This window comes from Symphalangus syndactylus, chromosome 5 (genome assembly GCF_028878055.3).
Source record: "Symphalangus syndactylus isolate Jambi chromosome 5, NHGRI_mSymSyn1-v2.1_pri, whole genome shotgun sequence".
In the NCBI taxonomy this organism is placed as follows: domain Eukaryota; kingdom Metazoa; phylum Chordata; class Mammalia; order Primates; family Hylobatidae; genus Symphalangus; species Symphalangus syndactylus.
The window spans coordinates 135,236,069-135,255,390 of record NC_072427.2 but is presented as its reverse complement, the minus strand read 5'-3'; the positions used below and the strand labels follow the sequence as shown (position 1 = coordinate 135,255,390).

General features: G+C 33.5%; 1 protein-coding gene across 1 annotated transcript in view; it reads left to right on the top strand.

The window, feature by feature from the left end:
* Positions 1–627: 627 nt before the first annotated feature.
* LOC129483278 (putative solute carrier organic anion transporter family member 1B7) overlaps positions 628–19,322 on the top strand; it is a 109,909-nt gene continuing 91,214 nt past the window's right edge. Inside the window, 1 exon segment of the mRNA XM_055280434.2 lies at positions 628–711. Coding sequence (XP_055136409.2) covers positions 628–711 — 84 coding nt within the window.

Sequence of the window (19,322 nt, the reverse complement as noted above, 5' to 3'; positions counted from 1 at the left end):
ACTACATGCATTTTCTCTTGAAAAAGAAATGAACAACATTAAAATAAAGCAAGATCATCATGGTGTCAAGGTCAGGCATCACCAGAATTGCTCTGAGAGGTACTTGGAGCACACTTTGCCTGCTTTAACAAATCCAAATTCTATCTTTTTATTCTTATTCCAGAGGTATTTCCTTTATAAAACTCTCTGAGGTTATTCTAATTTAATTCTTTACACTATTTTTCTACCTATTTTGAGTATCTAATTTGTGCAAGGGACTAATTGGCACTTTTTAAAACTATTAAATATTTGTTCATGTAATCTAGTGTGTGATTCTATGTTACTTACTTGTTCAAACTTATCTCCATAAATGTATTTCTCCATTTAATTATAATGCGCTTAGGCTCAGAGTTTGTGTCTCTCTTTTCTCCTTTTATGTCCAGCATTGACCTAGCCCAATAGTCAGAACATAGTAGACCCTGAATTAATATTAGTGAGTGGTTGATTGATGACGACATTTTGGCTTTTCTTATTTCTAAATTATATATTGTAAAAATAAAATAAATTATAGTTTTTCATGCTGAATAAGTGATTGTTTCAAAGTAAGCAACAAAAACAATTAAAAACACCGATATCTGTAGTTCAAACATGGACTAAAGTCAACATTTGAATAAGACAGCAGAGGCACGATCTTGAGAGAATAAGAAAACAAGACACTGTGATGGGTTCAAGGTGAAAAGTTTTGTGTTTTTGAAATAAAATAAGTAGATGGGGAACTTTATAGATAGGCAAGTTGTTAGAACATTATATTTCAAATTATAATTTTTAATGGAAGCATATATTCAAATATTAATGAAATTATCTATGTCTTGAATTAAATCAGTCTTTTAATCTGATAAAGAATTTATTTGGTGAAATTTTTGATGCTTTGTAGTTTATCAATGTGAAAAATTTAGAAATATTTTGATAGCTTCTCTTTGGTTTTTGGATAGATCAAAAGAGACTTATGAATGTGATTAAAATTAAAAATGTGCAATGAATAATATGTTAAAAAATAGAATTAACCTATAAACATAGAATATTAATATTTTGCCAAAATTACATTGTGATACTGACCTATTTAAATATTCCTTTAAAAAAACCCAGTATTTTAAATAATTCTGATAAGTAATTTAGGCTGAAGAAAGAGAGATCTATAATAATAGTCAAAAGACCTGGGACAAAAATCTAGTTGATAACGTAGAAAAGCCACTTAGTTTTTCCATTTACAAGTTGGTAAATGTAATAATTCTGCCTTTTGCTTTTGACACAAAACTGTGAGGTATTAAATTATACTGCTAATTTTAGAAACAGGAGCAAGTACTCCTAAGTACAGTGCTAAATGGGGAAGCCAAGACTCAGCCAATTTGAGAAATTTGCCTGAAGTAACCTACATTGTGAATTGAAAACTCTGGAACCCAAGTCAAAGCCTTTAAATCTCCATAAGGGAGTCTTGAGGAAATCAAGAAATTAGTTGATTTCCTCAGATATATATTTTTATTTAGTCAAATTTGCAGTCCTATCTAGTTTAATAAAGACCACAGAGATTGGATTGTAAACCAAAAAGTACCTGAGGCCGAGTCTCAATCAATTTAGAAATTTACCTTACCCAGGTTAAGGATGCACCTGAGAGACAGACCTGGGCATTTCTCCAAAGATGATTTTGAGGGCTTCAATATTTAAAAGAGAAAAGCAGGCTGGATGGAAAAGTGGGAATGTATGGTCACATTACTGAATCCACGTGTTGCCACAGAAAAAGGAGCAGGTAAGGGAATAGTCAATCATTTACTTGCCTTAGGCTCAGTAAATTGGCACTTTACACAAAATAAGGTGAACACAGAGTAGCTACCTGTGGAAATATTTAACCTTTTATCTGTTGCTATATGCTTAGGAACAAAAGGAAAGACTGCTTCTTGCAGGACTCAGCTTTTAGCTTAATTTTATTTCTGTGGGCGTAGTGAATTGGAGTCCCAAGTTTTTATTTTCTTTATCTTTCTGCTCCCTTTTCTGTAAACAAATATAAAAAAAAAGCATTTTAGAAGAAAAAATAGGAGGAAGAGAGAAAAAAACAACAAACAAATAGCAAAATGGAGAACAATCTTTGTAAACTGATATAGGCAATATTACTCTGAAGTCTATTGTCAGTAGGCAGTTAGAAGGTGATTTATGTCTATAAACAGGGTCTTGTTATTTTCTTCTGAAGTTTAAGTTGTCTAGTTTGCATCCACAGGGCTTTAATAGAAATCACAGCTTAATATTTAGTAATTTTGAATTGGAAACATGAGAGAAAAAAGAAAAAGAGGGAAAACAATTAAAAACATTATTTTGGAGACTTGTAGCAAGAAATAATTTTAAAATTTAGTCCAAATTGTAGAAAATAAAAATAGATAAACCTCAGGGAAGAATAGAATTGAATATCAGACATACTATAGTTTATAAAAAAAATAATTTTTCTCTCTTCAATTCTCTAGTTTTATTAAAAACAAAATTATAGTAAGACCAATTTATTTGTAAAATAATTTTTAGTACTATTACACTTGGTTTGATTATTTGATAAAGTGCAACAAGAATAATCATTTGCCATATAGGCTGTCTCTCTTTTTTTGTAAAATTGGCTTTGCTGGAATCTTTTTCACAAGGAATCTAAAATTAGACTTTCGTAAAGTCTTGAAGCCTAGCCAAGGATTTATCTGTGCCTACAAATAGCTGTGTGAATTCTTCTCTTTCTGAGGTCTCAAGGAAACTTGGGGTTCCTGGGCCTGTCAGAAAGTTACATTCTTTAATTACCACAGGTCATGACCCTGTAAAGAACAAGATACAGGGCTAGTTTATACAAGGGGCTTTCATTGGCTCCACAGATCAGCCTCATTTTCTCAAGATAATCTGAAAATGTTATTTCAGTGAAAGCCTTGATAAAATAACCAGTGTCTTCAGTTATTCCCAGCAATAAAAGAAAACAGATTCTCAGTAAATGTATGCAAATATCCTCATAAATTAAGGATACTTACAAAATAGTTTCCAAGTTTTGGAGTAACCAAGTTTACAGAAACGAATTACATTCTAAATTTTGTCCTTAAGAGTATACTTTACTAAACTGTTAAAGCTGTAAGTAGCTTAAAAGGAAAGTTTTCCTGACTCTGAAAAAGAAAACAAAAACAATCAGCAAATATTTTAAACAAAAATCATAAAGGATTATTTCAGTCTTCTATTATTTTTGTTCATGCAATTAACTCCATGTTCCATTCAATATTGGATCACCAAACTTTATGAATACATCAGTACTCCATGAAAGTCCTGGAAATTTTTCTATTTGAATGGCACAATATCTAAATTTATTAGAAATCTATATTTAAGAATAGTCCTCAGAATTCTATAGCTGATTATAAACTGTCCTATAAAAGAATGAAAATAAAACAGTTGTGGATGACAAAAGTCCTAGAACAGCCATGGTTAAAGACAAAATTGACAAATTTGATTACCTTTGTGGCATACAGCAGTTTTACATAATAATCATAATGACTACTGATAACACTAAGACATATCAGAATCACAGGAATATCACCCATTTTTGGAACACATTCTCATAACACATTTATATAAGTATAGTATAATTCAAAGAGGGTTAAACACCGTTTTTTACTTGATGATATTTTCTGTATAACTTTATTATATCAAACAAGCCAAATACATCTCTTCTGGACTTCAGGAGACCTAATATCAACAAATTAATGAAGTCAAAAGTACTAATTTTAGAATTTGATTTTGGAAAGTCTGTCAAATATCAAAAATTTAAAATACTTAATATCACAAAATAGGATTGCAAGTTATTGCAAAATGAGTCATTCATTTAGCCAAAGTGGTAACTCAAAGATCTAAAAAATAAAGGCAAAAATCTTTATTGTTTAACTAAGAAGACTGAATTTCCCAAACAATAAGACCTATTAAAGACAGCATAAGACCAATTAAATGTGTTTCTCAAGTCTTATAAACAAATCTATTAAATTTTAGTCATGTTGACCATAGGAAATAGTTTTCATACACTTTTTCATAATGTTCTTTTTTTTATATTAAAAAATGGGTTAATGCCCCAAGAAACTTGTTATAACAAATCAGACACATGGGCCCTGATGCTGGTCTTTCATCAGTGTGCCTGTAATATCAATGTTTAATTTATAGAGAAACTCTGAACTAAGTTTATCTCTCTCAAAATTGACCCTTACAATCTCACAGACCCATGTCTTCTGTGACAGTTCCTGAGCCCAGAGGTGTTTAACAGCTTTAATTTCTGGCCCTGTGTCTAATGAATGCAGTTAATTTTGATTGTCATCTTTTCCTGCATCAGAAGATGAAGGTTTAACTGCTGTTAGGGTTTAAAATTTAGCAGGACTTGGTGTCCCTTTTAGACCCAGAATTAAAAGCCCTGCTGCTTAACAGAATAAGGACTTTAAAAAAATACAGGAAGTTACATGGATATAACCACCTTAATTAAGAAAAAAAAATCTGTTTTTCTAAGCAAGTCAAAACTTAATGACATAGGCATTTTTTTAAATAAAATGTAAAATCTGTTTGTTAGGTCAGTTACCAAAAGACAAAAAGTAAATAAATAAGTAAATAAATGAAAGACCTTCTGCAGTATGCTTGCTTTTCCCTGTGAGGAGACCATTTATAAAACCTGCAAGTCAAAACCAATGTAAACTGCATTTGAATTACTTAGGCATAGAAAGAATGTGTCCTGTGTCATAAATGGAAATTTTTTGTTTCATAGAACAATTTAAAGCCAAGAGCACAGAATGTTAGATTAGAAGAAAACATTTCATTTACATGTTTTTTAGCATTGGGCCACAATAGCAGTAGAATCTGAGGGAAAAAAATTACAGAAGCTGATAAAATTTGAAGAAGACAGTTATCTCAGTCCTTCTCAAAGGAAGAGAAAACTGAAAACAGTAGACAAAATAAAAGTCAAACTTTTGGGTTTAAAAAGTAAAATATCTCACAATTTTATTGGGTAAATCAAAACCTTAAGAAAAATTTGTTGTTCTAAGCAATTCTTTAGTGTATTAATTTTTTATATTAAAGCCCAATCTCTAGAATCACTTTATAAATAATTGCCTTTGAATTACAGAAAACATGATAACATGTAGTTTTTTTTCTCATAAATCCTCTTTTTACAAATTTTATTACAACTTATACAAATAATTTATGACATGCTTGGACTTTCTGTTTATCTTAAACATCCCTCTTATTTTATTTTATTTTATTTTATTTTATTTTATTTTAAACATCCCTCTCTGTTTTTTCTTAAACATCTCTCTCATTTTATTTAAAAAAAAAACGAGATTATTTCTCATATAAAATTATTTTCTCTTTAAGTTTTCTTATCAAAAATACCTCTTTGTATCCACAACTTTTTAAACATTTCTCTAGATCCTACTACTTGGTTTTGTAAACTTTAAATAATCTTTGCATTAGACAAAAATAACTTTCCTTTAAATAAGAACACATTTTCTAGAAAAATATTTTCCTAAAATTAAAAAAAAATTAGGAATGACAGATATTTAATTAATATTTATTTAATATCATAACTTTAGATTACAAATCATATGACAAGTTTATTTATAAGCATTTATTCCATTACATTTACCTAATTCACTAATTTTTTAAAAGTATAGTTTACCTAGTTTACTCAAGAAAACTGCAATAGTCAACATTTAATGTTATTTATCTGTTAATCATTTTTGTAGGCTGTGATCTCTGGTGTTTACGTAAGAAAGAACCTTAAGGTTAGATAAATGTTTTTGTTTGTTTTGCCAATAACTCAAAAGTTAGCCATTTTATTAAACCAACAATATTCAAAGCCTTATGTATACAAAAAATTATACAAACAAAGATAATTTTCTTTTGGGCTGCAAGCTTTATAAACCTCATGCCAAATTTGGCCACCTTATAATATCTAGCAGAGATAAATATTAAACTGCATGGCCAAGAAATCAAACAATAATGTGTGTTGACAATTCTAACACATTTCTAATATTATTTTACCAACAATTTAAAAACACATTATTTATTAAGGATTTGCTGAAGTCACGTGAACTTGGAAAAAGTGTTTGGGCTTTTCTATTTTCTAGTTTTCTGATAAAGTATTTGATTTAAATGCTTTTTAAAATCTTATTATTGGAACTCATATATTTTCAGTAGTTAACAATAGCAAGCATTATACACATAACAAATAAATAGACATATTAGTTATGCAGATAAAAGTAGAACTTACAGATTCATATTTTAGATATTTTAAACTTCCAATTTAGATATTTTAGACTTTCAATTTCTTATAAACTGTTTCATTACCCTAGGCAATTGTTAGCTAGATAGCCTTAAATTTGCATACTAAAGGAACAACTCAAGTGAAAATCAGATAGCAAAATTTACATCTCAAGGTACAGAGAGAGAGTCTGGTGTGCTAGAGGAAGATTAAAAATGGATGCCAAGTCAAACACAAAATTGTAGAAATGTACCTTAGAATTGTTTAGGAGACCAATTGTATTTAGATAGGTAGTTTTAAATTTAGTTTCTATCTTTTAACTGGATCTCTGAGCTCTGCACAGAGCCCACACTCTACCCTGGGTCTCCAGAAAGACAGAGGTATCCTAAGAGTAGGCCATATAATGCTTTTACAGTGCACTTTGTTACAAAGATGTTTCTCTACATGTCTAAACCACACCCTTTTGTTTTGGCCGATCTCTCCCTTTTAGAATGTCACTAAAAATGGTTTAGAATTATCCATGTAAAGATTTATATATGTTTTATACCTGTACCCCCAATGTATTTTGGAAATAAATAACTTGTTTTTTATTTTACAGGCTCATAGGTGGAAGGGACTTGCCTTGTTTCAGATAAAACTTTGGATTTGGACATTTGAGTTAATGCTGTAATGAGTTAAAACTTTGGGAGACTGCTGGGAAGGCATGATTGTGTTTTGAAATTTGAGAAAGTCATGAGATTTGGAAGATTCCAGGGTGGAATGATATGGTTTGGCTCTCTGGTGTCTGCCAGAATCTCAAGTAATCTTCAGTGTTGGAGGAAAGGCCTGGTGAGAGATGTTTAAATCATGTGGGCGGACTTCTTCCTTGCTGTTACTTGACAGTGTTCTCCTGTGATCTGTTTGTTTAAAAGTGTGTAGTACGTCCTTACTCTCTTGTTCTCTCTTCTGCCAGCTGTAGGAATACACGCCTGCTTCCCCTTCACCTTCCACCATGATTGTAAGTTTTCTGACATCTCCCCAGAAGCAGAAGCCTGTGCAACTCACAGAACCATAAGTTAATTAACCTCTTTTCTTTTAAATGGACTAATGCATTGTTTTACCTTGTACCCAGCTTTTCTTGATAATACTTAGAACCAAAATTGCTAGAACATGGAATGTATAAATGTTCAATTTTAGAAGATAATGCTGTTTCTTTTTAAAGTGGCTACGTGGATTTACTTGATCACCACAACATAGAAGTGAAAATCTAAGTGTATGTGTTCTCCAACACTTTGTGTTTTCTGACTTCTTGATTTTTGCAATTTAAATAAGCAATGACTTTCATTTTTGTCTTGGTTTGTATTCCTTGATATCTAATGAGTTTGAACATCATTCCATATGTTTATTATCCATATATGTTTTCTCTTCTGTGAAAACCTGTGCATATATTTGCCTATGTTTATATTAGATTATTTGTCTTTTTTATTTATATGAGTTATTTATACCAAGAAAATGCTGTAATATGAATTCATTATTATATGCGAGAAGAACATCTTGTAGGCTTTTAAATGGTTTTTCACTTTCTTAATGAACTTTTGACAAAAAAGTCTTTAATTTTAACATATTTGAGCCTATCTATAATTTTATAATTGAGCATTTACACAAGTAATAAAAGTTTTTTTAATGAATACCTTGTTCTTCCAAAGTGAGAAAGATTTATATCTACACATGTTGCTTTTGAAATTAAAATCTTTGATTCATATGAAATTAATTTTTATGTGGAATATGAAGCAGAAATTTATTCCAGTATTCCCCCTTATGGATAACTATTTTAAGCTCTGTTTGTTGACTAGCCCCTATTTTTCCAATTTATCTGTTGAGCCTTCTGTTCTATATCGAAGTGGCATGAATCTGTTTGTATGCATCAGTCTGTTTGGAGCTCAATTACCTATTCATTTGGCCATTAACTTATTCCTGTGGCAGGGATAGATATTGCCTGATATTGCCTAAAGCTTCATATTAAGCATTATGTTTGGTAGAGTAGGTAATCTGTTTTAACTTTTCTTCAGATATGACTTCAGTATTCTTGGTGTTTTTAAACTTTTTAATAGACTTTTCAAATAAGCTTATTAAGTTTGATGAAAACCTTGTTAAGATTTTGATTAAACTCATTGAATTCATAGATTGATTTGGAAATAATTGAAAAATTTCAAATATTAAGTCTACTGCCCATGAATATGATATAACTCTCCAGTTATTTGGATTTTATAAAATGTCACTAAAAATGGTTTAGAATTATCCATGTAAAGATTTATATATGTTTTGTTATATTTATTTCTAAATACTTGATGTTATTTAAGACTATTGTAAATAATGCATTCTTTTTTTTTTTCTTTTCTTTTTGAGACAGAGGCTTGCTCTGTTACCAGGCTGGAGTGCAGTGATGTGATCTTGGCTAACTGCATCCTCTGACTCCCTAGTTCAAGTGATTCTCCTGCCTCAGCCTCGTAACTGGGATTACAGGCACGTGTCACCATGCCCAGCTAATTTTTTGTATTTTTAGTAGAGATAGGGCTTCACCATGTCGGCCAGGATGGTCTCGATCTCCTGACTTCGTGATGCACCCACCTCGGCCTCCCAAAGTGCTGAGATTACAGGTGTGAGCCACTGCACCTGGCAAATATGTTATTTTTATTTATTTATTTTTTATTATACTTAAGTTCTAAGGTACATGTGCACAACGTGCAGGTTTGATACATAGGTATACATGTGTCATGTTGGTTTGCTGCACCCATCAACTCATCATTTACATTAGGTATTTCTCCTAATGCTATCCCCCCCAGCCCCCCACCCCCCAACAGACTCCAGTGTGTGATGTTCCCTGCCCTGTGTCCAAGTGTTGTCATTGTTCAATTCCCACCCATGAGTGAGAACATGCGGTGTTTGGTTTTCTATCCTTGTGATAGTTTGCTGAGAATGATGGTTTCCAGCTTCATCCATGTCCCTGCAAAGGACATGAACTCATCCTTTTTTATGGTTGCATAGTATTCCATGGTGTATACGTGCCACATTTTCTTAATCCAGTCTATCATTGATGGATATTTGGGTTGGTTCCAAGTCTTTGCTATTGTGAATAGTGCCGCGATAAACATATGCATGCATATGTCTTTATAGCAGCATCATTTATAATCCTTTGGGTATATACCCAGTAATGGGATGGCTGGGTCAAATGGTATTTCTAGTTCTAGATCCTTGAGGAATTGCCACACTGTCTTCTACAATGGTTGAACTAATTTACACTCCCACCAACAGTGTAAAAGTGTTCCTATTTCTCCACATCCTCTCCAGCACCTATTGTTTCCTGACTTTTTAATGGTGGCCATTCTAACTGGTGTGAGATGGCATCTCATTTTGGTTTTGATTTGCATTTCTCTGATGACCAGTGATGATGAGCATTATTTCATGTGTCTGTTGGCTACATAGATGTCTTCTTTTGAGAAGTGTCATTCATATCGTTTGTCCATTTTTTGATGGGGTTGTTTGTTTGAGTTCTTCTAGATTCTGGATATTAGCCCTTTGTCAGATGGGTAGATTGCAAAAATTTTCTCCCATTTTGTAGGTTACCTGTTCATTCTGATGGTAGTTTCTTTTACCATGCAGAAGCTCTTTAGTTTAATTAGATCCCATTTGTTTATTTTGGCTTTTGTTGCCATTGCTTTTGGTGTTTTAGTCATGAAGTCCTAATGAAGCAAATGGTAGGGCAGATAGCATTAGGAGAAATACCTAATGTAAATGATGAGTTGATGGGTGCAGCAAACCAACATGACACATGTATACCTATTTATCAAACCTGCACGTTGTGCACATGTACCCTAGAACTTAAAGTATAACAAAAAATAAATAAGTCCTAGTTGGAGACTATGTCCTGAACGGTATTGCCTAGGTTTTCTGCTAGGGTTTTTATGGATTTAGGTCTAATATTTAAGTCTTTAATACATCTTGAATTAATTTTTGTCATAGGTATAAGGAAGGGATCCTGTTTCTGCTTTCTACATATGGCTAGCTAGTTTTCCCAGCACCGTTTATTAAATAGGGAATCCTTTCCCCATTGCTTGTTTTTGTCAGGTTTGTCGAGGTTCAGATGGTTGTAGATGTGTGATGTTATTTCTGAGGCCTCTGTTCTGTTCCATTGGTCTATATATCTGTTTTGCTACCAGTACCATGTTGTTTTGGTTACTGTAGCCTTGTAGCATAGTTTGAAGTCAGGTAGCGTGATGCCTCCAGCTTTGTTCTTTTTGCTTAGGATTGTCTTGGCAATGCAGGCTCTTTTTTGGTTCCATCTGAAATTTAAAGTAGGTTTTTCCAATTCTGTGAAGAAAGTCATTGGTAGCTTGATGGGGATGGCATTGAATCTATAAATTATTTTGGGCAGTATGGCCATTTTCACAATGTTGATTCTTCCTATCCATGAGGATGGAATATTCTTCCATTTGTTTGTGTCCTCCTTTATTTTGTTGAGCAGTGGTTTGTAGTCCTCCTTGAAGAGGTCCTTCACATCCCTTGTAAGTTGGATTCTTAGATATTTTATTCTCTTTGTAGCAATTGTGAATGGGAGTTCTCTCATGATTTGGCTCTCTGTCTGTTATTGGTGTATAGGAATGCTCATGATTTTTGCACGTTGATTTTGTATCCTGAGACTTTGCTGAAGTTACTTATCAGTTTAAGGAGATTTTGGGCTCAGATGATGGGGTTTTCTAGATATACAATCATGTCATCTGCAAACAGGGACAATTTGACTTCCTCATTTCCTAATTGAATACCCTTTATTTCTTTCTCTTGCCTGATTGCCCTGGCCAGAACTTCCAACACTATGTTAAATAGGATTGATGAGAGAGGGCATCCTTGTCTTCTGCTGGTTTTCAAAGGGAATGCTTCCAGTTTTTGCCCATTTAGTATGATATTGGCTGTGGGTTTGTCATAAATAGCTCTTATTAATTTGAGATATGTTCCATCAATACCTAGTTTATTGAGAGTTTTTAGCATGAGTGGCTGTTGAATTATGTGGAAGGCCGTTTCTGCATCTGTTGAGATAATCATGTGGTTTTTGTCTTTGGTTCTGTTTATGTGACTGATTACATTTATTGTTTTGCATATGTTGAACGAGCTTTGCATCCCAGGGATGAAGCTGACTTGATCATGGTGGATAAGCTGCTGGATTCAGTTTGCCAGTATTTTATTGAAGATTTTCATATTGATGTTCATCGGGATTTTGGTCAAAAATTCTTTTTGTTGTGTCTCTGCCTGGCTTTGGTATCAAGTTGATGTTGGCCGCATAAAATGAGTTTGGGAAGAGTCCCTGTTTTTCTATTAATTAGAATAGTTTGAGAAGGAATGGTACCAGCTCCTCTTTCTTCCTCTGGTAGGATTGGGCTGTGAATCTGTCTGTTCCTGGATTTTTTTTGGTTACTAGGCTATTAACTATTGCCTCAATTTCAGAGCCATTATTGGTCTACTCAGAGATTCAACTTCTTCTTGGATTAGTCTTGGGAGGGTGTATGTGTCCAGGAATTTATCCACTTTGTCTAGATCTTCTAGTTTATTCACATAGAGGTGTTTATAGTATGCTCTAATGATAGTTTGTATTTCTGTGGGATCGGTGGTGATATCACCTTTATCATTTTTTTATTGCATCTATTTGATTCTTTTCCCTTTTCTTGTTTGTTAGTCTTGCTAGTGGTCTACCAATTTTGTTGATCAAAAAAAAAAAAAAAAAAAAAAAAACCAGCTCTTGGATTCATTGATTTTTTTTGAAGGGTTTTTTGTGTCTCTATCTCTTTCAGTTCTGCTCTGATCTTAGTTATTTCTTGCCTTCTGCTAGCTTTTGAATTTGTTTGCTTGTGTTTTCTTTAGTTCTTTTAATTGTGATGTTAGAGTGTCAATTTTAGATGTTTGCTGCTTTCTCTTGTGGGCATTTAGTGCTATAAATTTCCCTCTACACACTGCTCTACCTCTAGAAATTCTGATACATTGTGTCTTTGTTCTCATTGGTTTCAAAGAACATCTTTATTTCTGCCTTCGTTTTGTTATTTACCCAGTAGTCATTGAGGAGCAGGTTGTTCAGTTTCCATGTAGTTGTGTGGTTTTGAGTGGGTTTCTTAATCCTGAGTTCTAATTTGATTGCACTGTGGTCTGAGAGACTGTTTGATGTGGTATCTGTTGTTTTACATTTGCTGAGCAGTGCTTTACTTCCAATTATGTGGTCAACTTTAGAATAAGTGCAATGTGGTGCTGAGAAGAATGTATATTCTGTTGATTTGGGGTGGAGGGTTCTGTAGATGTCTATTAGGTCTGCTTGGTGCAGAGCTGAGTTCAAGTCCTGGATGTCCTTGTTAATTTTCTGTCTCATTGATCTGTCTAACATTGACAGTGTGGTGTTAAATTCTCCCATTATTAGTATGTAGGAGTCTAAGTCTCTTTGTAGGTCTCTAAGGACTTGCTTTATGAATCTGGGTGCTCCTGTATTAGGTGCACATATATTTAGGATAGTTAGTTCTTCTTGTTGAATTGATCCCTTTACCATTATGTAATGGCCTTCTTTGTCTCTTTTGATCTTTGTTGGTTTAAAGTCTGTTTTTTCAGAGACTAGGATTGCAACCCCTGCCTTTTTTTGTTTTCCATTTGCTTAGCAGATCTTCTTCCATCCCTTTATTTTGGGCCTATGTGCGTCTTTGCACATGAGATAGGTCTCCTGAATATAGCACACTGATGGGTCTTGACTCTTTATCCAATCTGCCAGTCTGTGTCTTTCAATTGGGGAATTTAGCCTATTTACATTTAAGGTTAATATAATTATGTGTGAATATGATCCTGTCATTATAATGTTAGCTGGTTATTTTACCTGTTAATTGATGCAATTTCTTCATAGCATTGATGGTCTTTACAATTTGGCATGTTTTTGCAGTGGCTGGTACTTGTTGTTTCTTTCCATGTTTAGTGCTTCCTTCAGGAGCTCTTGTAAGGCAGGCCTGGTGGTGACAAAAATCTCTCAGCATTTGCTTGTCTGTAAAGGATTTTATTTCTCCTTCACTTATGAAGCTTAGTTTGGCTGGATATGAAATTCTGGGTTGAAAATTCTTTTCTTTAAGAATGTTGAATATTGGCCCCCACTCTCTTCTAGCTTGAAGGGTTTCTGCAGAGAGATCTGCTATTAGTCTGATGGGCTTCCTTTTGTGGGTGACTCGACCTTTCTCTCTGGCTGTCCTTAACATTTTTTCCTTCATTTCAACCTTGGTGAATCTGACAATTATGTGTCTTGGGGTTGCTCTTCTCAAGGAGTATCTTTTTGGTGTTCTCTGTATTTCCTGAATTTGAATGTTGGCCTGCATTTGTAGGTTGGGGAAGTTCTCCTGGATAATATCCTGAAGAGTGTTTTCTAACTTGGTTCCATCCTCCTCATCACTTTCAGGTACACTAATCAAATGTAGATTTGGTCTTCTCACATAGTCCCATATTTCTTGGAGGCCTTGTTCATTTCTTTTTACTCTTTTTTTCTCTAACCTGTCTTCTCACTTTATTTTTTTAATTTGATCTTCAATCATTGATACCCGTTCTTCCACTTGATTGAATCAGCTATTGAAGCTCGTGCATGCGTCACATTCTTGCAGTAGTAAGGTTGTATTTCATTGTGGATTTAATTTGCATTTCCCTCAGGATTAGTGGTTTTGAGCATTTTTTCATGTTTGTTCTCCATTTGCATTTTTTTTGAGAAATGCCTATTCATGTAATTTTCCCACTTTTCAATGGGATTATTTGATGTTTTCTTACTTATTTGTTTGAGTTCCTTATGGATTGTGATACTAGTCCTTTGTCAGATGCAAAGTTTGTAAATATTTTCTTCCATTTTGGTAGGTTGTCTGTTTACTCTGATGAATTTTTTTTCTTGTGCAGAAGCATTTTAGTTTAATTAGGTCTCATTTATTTATTGTTTTTGTTGCATTTACTTTAGGGGTTTTAGTCATGAATTCTTTGCTTAAATCAATGTCTGGAAGAGTTTCCTAAAGTTATCTTCCAGAATTTTTATGGAGTCAGGTCTTAGATTTAAGTCTTTAATTTTTCTTGACTTGATGTTTGTATGGGGTAAGGAATAGGGATCTGGTTTTATTCTTCTACATGTGTCTGGCCAGTTTTCCTAGCATCATTTATTAAATAGGGTGTACTTTCACCAGTGTATGTGTTTGTATGCTTTAAGATCAGTTGATATTAAATATTTGACTTTATTTCTGGGTTCTCTATTCTGTTCCGTTTTCTGTAGGCTTACTTTTATACCAGTATCAAGCTGTTTTGGTAATTACCGCCTTGCAGTATAACTTGAAGTCTGGTAATATGATGCCTCCAGATTTCTTCTGTTTGCTTAGGATTGCCTTGGCTATTTGAGCTCTTTTTTGGTTCCATATGAATTTTGAGATTGCTTTTTCTAATTCTGTGAAAAATGATGCTGGCATTTTGTTGGGAACTGCGCTGAATCTGCAGATTGCTTTGGGCAGTAAGGTCATTTTTAGAATACTGATTCTTCCATTCCATGAGCATGGAATATATATGTGTCATCTATGATTTCTTTCAGAAGTGTTTTGTAGTTCTCCTTGTAGAGATCTTTACTTCCTTGGTTAAGTATATTCTTAGATTTTATATATATGTGTGTGTGTGTGTGTGTGTGTGTGTGTGTGTATATTTGCAGCTGTTGTAAAAATGATTAATTTCTTGCTTTGATTCTCAGCTTAGTCCTTGTTGGTGTATAGCACTGCTACTGATTTGCGTACATTGATTTTGTAACCTCAGACTTGACTGAATTGTTTTATCAAGTCTGGGAGTTTTTTGGATGAGTCTGTAGAGTTTTCCTAGGTATACAATCATATCATCAATGAAGAGCGATACTTTGACTTCCTCTTTTCCAACTTGGTTGTCCTTTATTTCTTTCTCTGGCCTAATTGCTCTGGCTAGGACTTTCAGAAATATGTCATATAGGATTGGTGATTGTGGGCATCCTTGTCGTCTTTCTCTTGTTAGGGGGAAAGCTTTTGAATTTTCCCCATTCAATACAATGTTGGCTATTGGTTTGTGATATATGGATTTTATTATTTTGAGGCAAGTCCCTTCTACACGTAGTTTGTCTATGGGTTTTTATCATAAAGGAATGGTGAATTTTATGAAATGCTCTTTCTGCATCTATTGAGATAAATTATATGATATTTATTTTTAATTCAGTTAATGTGATGTATCACATTTATTGACTTGGTATGTTAAATCATCCCTGCATTTCTGGGATGAAACCCACATAATCATGGTGTATTATCTTTTTGATCTTCTGTTGCATCCAGTTAGGTAGTATTTTGTTGAGGATTTTTACATCTATATTCATCAGGGATACTGGTATGTAGTTTTCTTTTTTCATTATATAATTTCCTGATTTTGGTGTAAGGGTGACACTGGCTTCATAGAATGATTTAAGGAGAATTTCTTCTTTCTTGATCTTTTGGAATTGTTTCAGTAGGGTTTATACCAGTCCTTATTTGAATATCTGGTTGCATTCAGCTGTGAATTTATCTGGCCCTGGTCTTTTCTTTGTTGATAATTTTTTAAATTACTGATTCAGTCTTGCTGCTTGTTATTAATATGTTCAGGGTTTGTATTTTATCCTGATTTAATCTAGGATGGTTGTATTTTTTCTGGAATTTATCCATTTTCTCTAGATTTTCTAGTTTGTGTGCATGCAGGTGCTTATAGTAGCCTTGCATGATCTTTTGTATTTCTGTGGTATTGATTGTAATGTCTCCAGTTTCACTTCTAATTGAGCTAATTTGAATCTTCTGTCTTCCTTTCTTATTTAATCCAGTTAATGTTCTATCAAATTTGTTTATCTTTTCAAAGAACCGTCCTTTTGTTTCACTGATTTTTTTATATTATTTTGTTTCCATTTTATTTAGTCCTGCTTTTATCTTTTTGTATTTTTTTTTCTTCTGCTAGCTTTGGGTTCAGTTTGTTCTTGTTTCTGTAGTTCCTTGAGGTGTGACTTTAGGTTATCTTTTTGTGATTTTTTTATTTTTATTTTTATTCTTATTTATTTATTGAGTTAGAGACTTGCTGTGTTGCTCAGGCTGGAGTGCAGTGGCGCCATCTTGGCTGACTGCAGTGTACGCCTGTTTGATTCAAGCAATTCTCCTGCCTCAGCCTCCTGATTACCTGGGATTACAGGCACCTGCCACCTCATCGGACTAACTTTTGTATTTTGAGTAGATACAGGGTTTTACCACGTTGGCCAGGCTGGTCTCAAACTCCCGGTCTCAAGTGATCCACCCATCTCAACCTCCCATAGTGCTGGGATTAACAGGGGAGAGTCACTGTGCTCAGCCAATTTGTGATCTTTCAGACTTTTAATGTAGGAATGTAGTATTATAAACTTTTCTGTCAGAGCTTCTTTTGCTGTATCCAAGGGGTTTTGATAACTTGTGTCAGTATTATCATTTATTTCAAAGAAGCTTAATTTCCACCTTGATTTCATTGTTAACCCAAAAATTATTCCAGAACATATTGCCTAATTTTCATGTATTTGCATAATTTGGGGGATTCCTTATGGAGTTAATTTCTAGTTTTATTCCGCTGTGGTCTGAGAAAATATTTGATAACATTTTGAGTTTCCAAATATTTACTGAGACTTGTTTTCTGTCTTACTGTATTATCTATGTTGGAGAATGTTTCCAAGTGCTGACGACAAGAATGTTAGTCCGCAGTTCTTGGACAAAATGTTTTGTAAGATTCATGTGTATCTATTTGGTTCATTTTTTCTAGAATGTAGTTTAAGTCCATTTTTTATTGCTTTTCTGGCTAGATAATCTGTCTAGTGCTGTCAGTGATGTTTTCAAGTCATCCATTATTATTGTATTGCCATTTATCTCATTTCTTAAGTCCAGTAGTTGTTTCATGAATCTAGGTGCTCCATTGTTTGGTGCATATAAATTTAATATCTTCTTGTTGGATTGATCCTTCTTTCATTATATAATAATCTTCTATGTCTTTTTTTTTTTTACTGCTGTTGCTTTAAAGTCTGATTTATTTGATATAAGAATAGCTACTTCTGCTGACTTTTGATTTCCATTTCCATGCAATATCTTTTTTCACCCCTTTACCTTGAGTTTTATGAATGCTTATGTATTGTGTGAGTCATGTGAAGAAAGTTGACATTTGGTTTGTGATTCTTTATATGTTCTGTCGATCAGTATCTCTTAAGTGAAGCATTTTGGATACTTACATTCAACATTAATATTTAGATGTAAGGTATTTTCCTGCTCATCATTTTAATTGTTACTTAGATACTTTTTTTAAATCATCTAATTCTTTTAGAGGCCTTTGAGTTTTATGCTTTCAAAATTCTGTTTTGGTGCATATCAAGCTTTTGTTTCAAGATTTAAAACCCTTTTCAGAATTTTTTGTAAGGCTGGTCTGGTAGTAACAAATTCCCTTATCATTTGTTTGTCTGAAAATGACTTTATTTCTCCTTCATTTATATAACTTAGTTTTACTGGATACAAAATTTCTGTCTGACAGTTATTCTGTTTAAGGAACCTGAAGATAGGACCCTAATCCCTTCTGGCTAGTAAGGTTTGTGCTGAGAAGTCTGCTGTTAAGTCTTACAGGTTTCCCTTTATAAGTTACCTAATGCTTTTGACTTAGTGCTCTCAGAAGTCTTTTTTTCATACAGACTTTATGTAGCCTGATGACCTTGGTGATGACCTTTTTGCAGTGAATCTCCAGGAATTGTTTGAGCTTCTCATATTTGAATATCTAAATTTATTGCAAGGCCAGGGAAGTTTTCCTCAATTGTTCCCTGGAATATGCTTCCAAGACTTTTTGTTTTCTCCCTCAGGAACACCAATTATTCTTAGGTTTGGCCCTTTTCCATAATCCCATAGATCTTGAAAATTTCATTTATTTTTATTCTTTTTCTTTATTTTTGTCTGTTTGGGTAAATTTAAAAGCCTAGTCTTTGAGCTTTGATTTTTTTTCTTCTACTTGTTCTAGTCTATTGTGGAAACTTTTCACTGCATTTTATAATTTCTAAATTTGTCTTTCATTTCCAAAAGTTCTGATTGGTTTATCTTTAAGATATCTATCACTTTATAAAATGTTTCCTTCATATCCTGAATTGTTTTTTTCATTTCTTAATGTAGGTTTTCACCTTTTTCAGTATCTCTTTGAGTAGCTTTACAATCAACCTATTAAATTCTTTATTTTGTATTCCAAAGATTTCATCTAGGTTTGAATCAATTGCTGGAGTGCTAGTATAATCTCTTGGGGTGTTACAGAACCCTATTTTGTCATATTAACAAAATTGTCTTTCTGTTTGTTTTTCTCTCATTTGGGTAGAGTGTTTCTTCTAATTATTCTGTTTTTTTTTTTTTTTTTTGGAGTTTTGCTCTGTCGCCAAGCTAGAGTGCAGTGGCATGATGTCGGCTCACTACAACCTCCGCCTCCTGGGTTCAAGCGATTCTTCTACCTCAGCCTCCTGAGTAGCTGGGATTACAGGCACTCGCCACCACGCCCAGCTAATTTTTCTATTTTCAGCAGAGGCGGGGTTTCACCATGTTGGCCAGGATGATTTCAATTTCCTGACCTCATGATCTGCCCGCCTCGGCCTCCCAAGTGCTGGGAGTACAGGTGTGAGCCACTGCACATGGCCTAATTATTATTAAATTTATTTTTAATTTGACTTTTTTTTTAAAATTTCTTTCCCCTCCCCTAAGTATGTGACTTTAATGTTTGTAGTTTATTATAGCTTAATTTGGCTCTTTGTACTTTAATGGGTAAAAACTCTGTATGAATTCTTTGGTTATAGAGAGTCTTTGTATGATGGCTTTCTCTGATGCTACTTGTAGTAGTAATGTGCTCAGTGTGTAAGCAAGTTCACAATCTCCTATAGATTTGGAATGACAGAGGTCTCTTGAAGCTTATCTCATTCTACTCTGGTGTGCACTTTTTTGTTTATTTTTTCCTATGTATTTTAGTTACTGGGTTA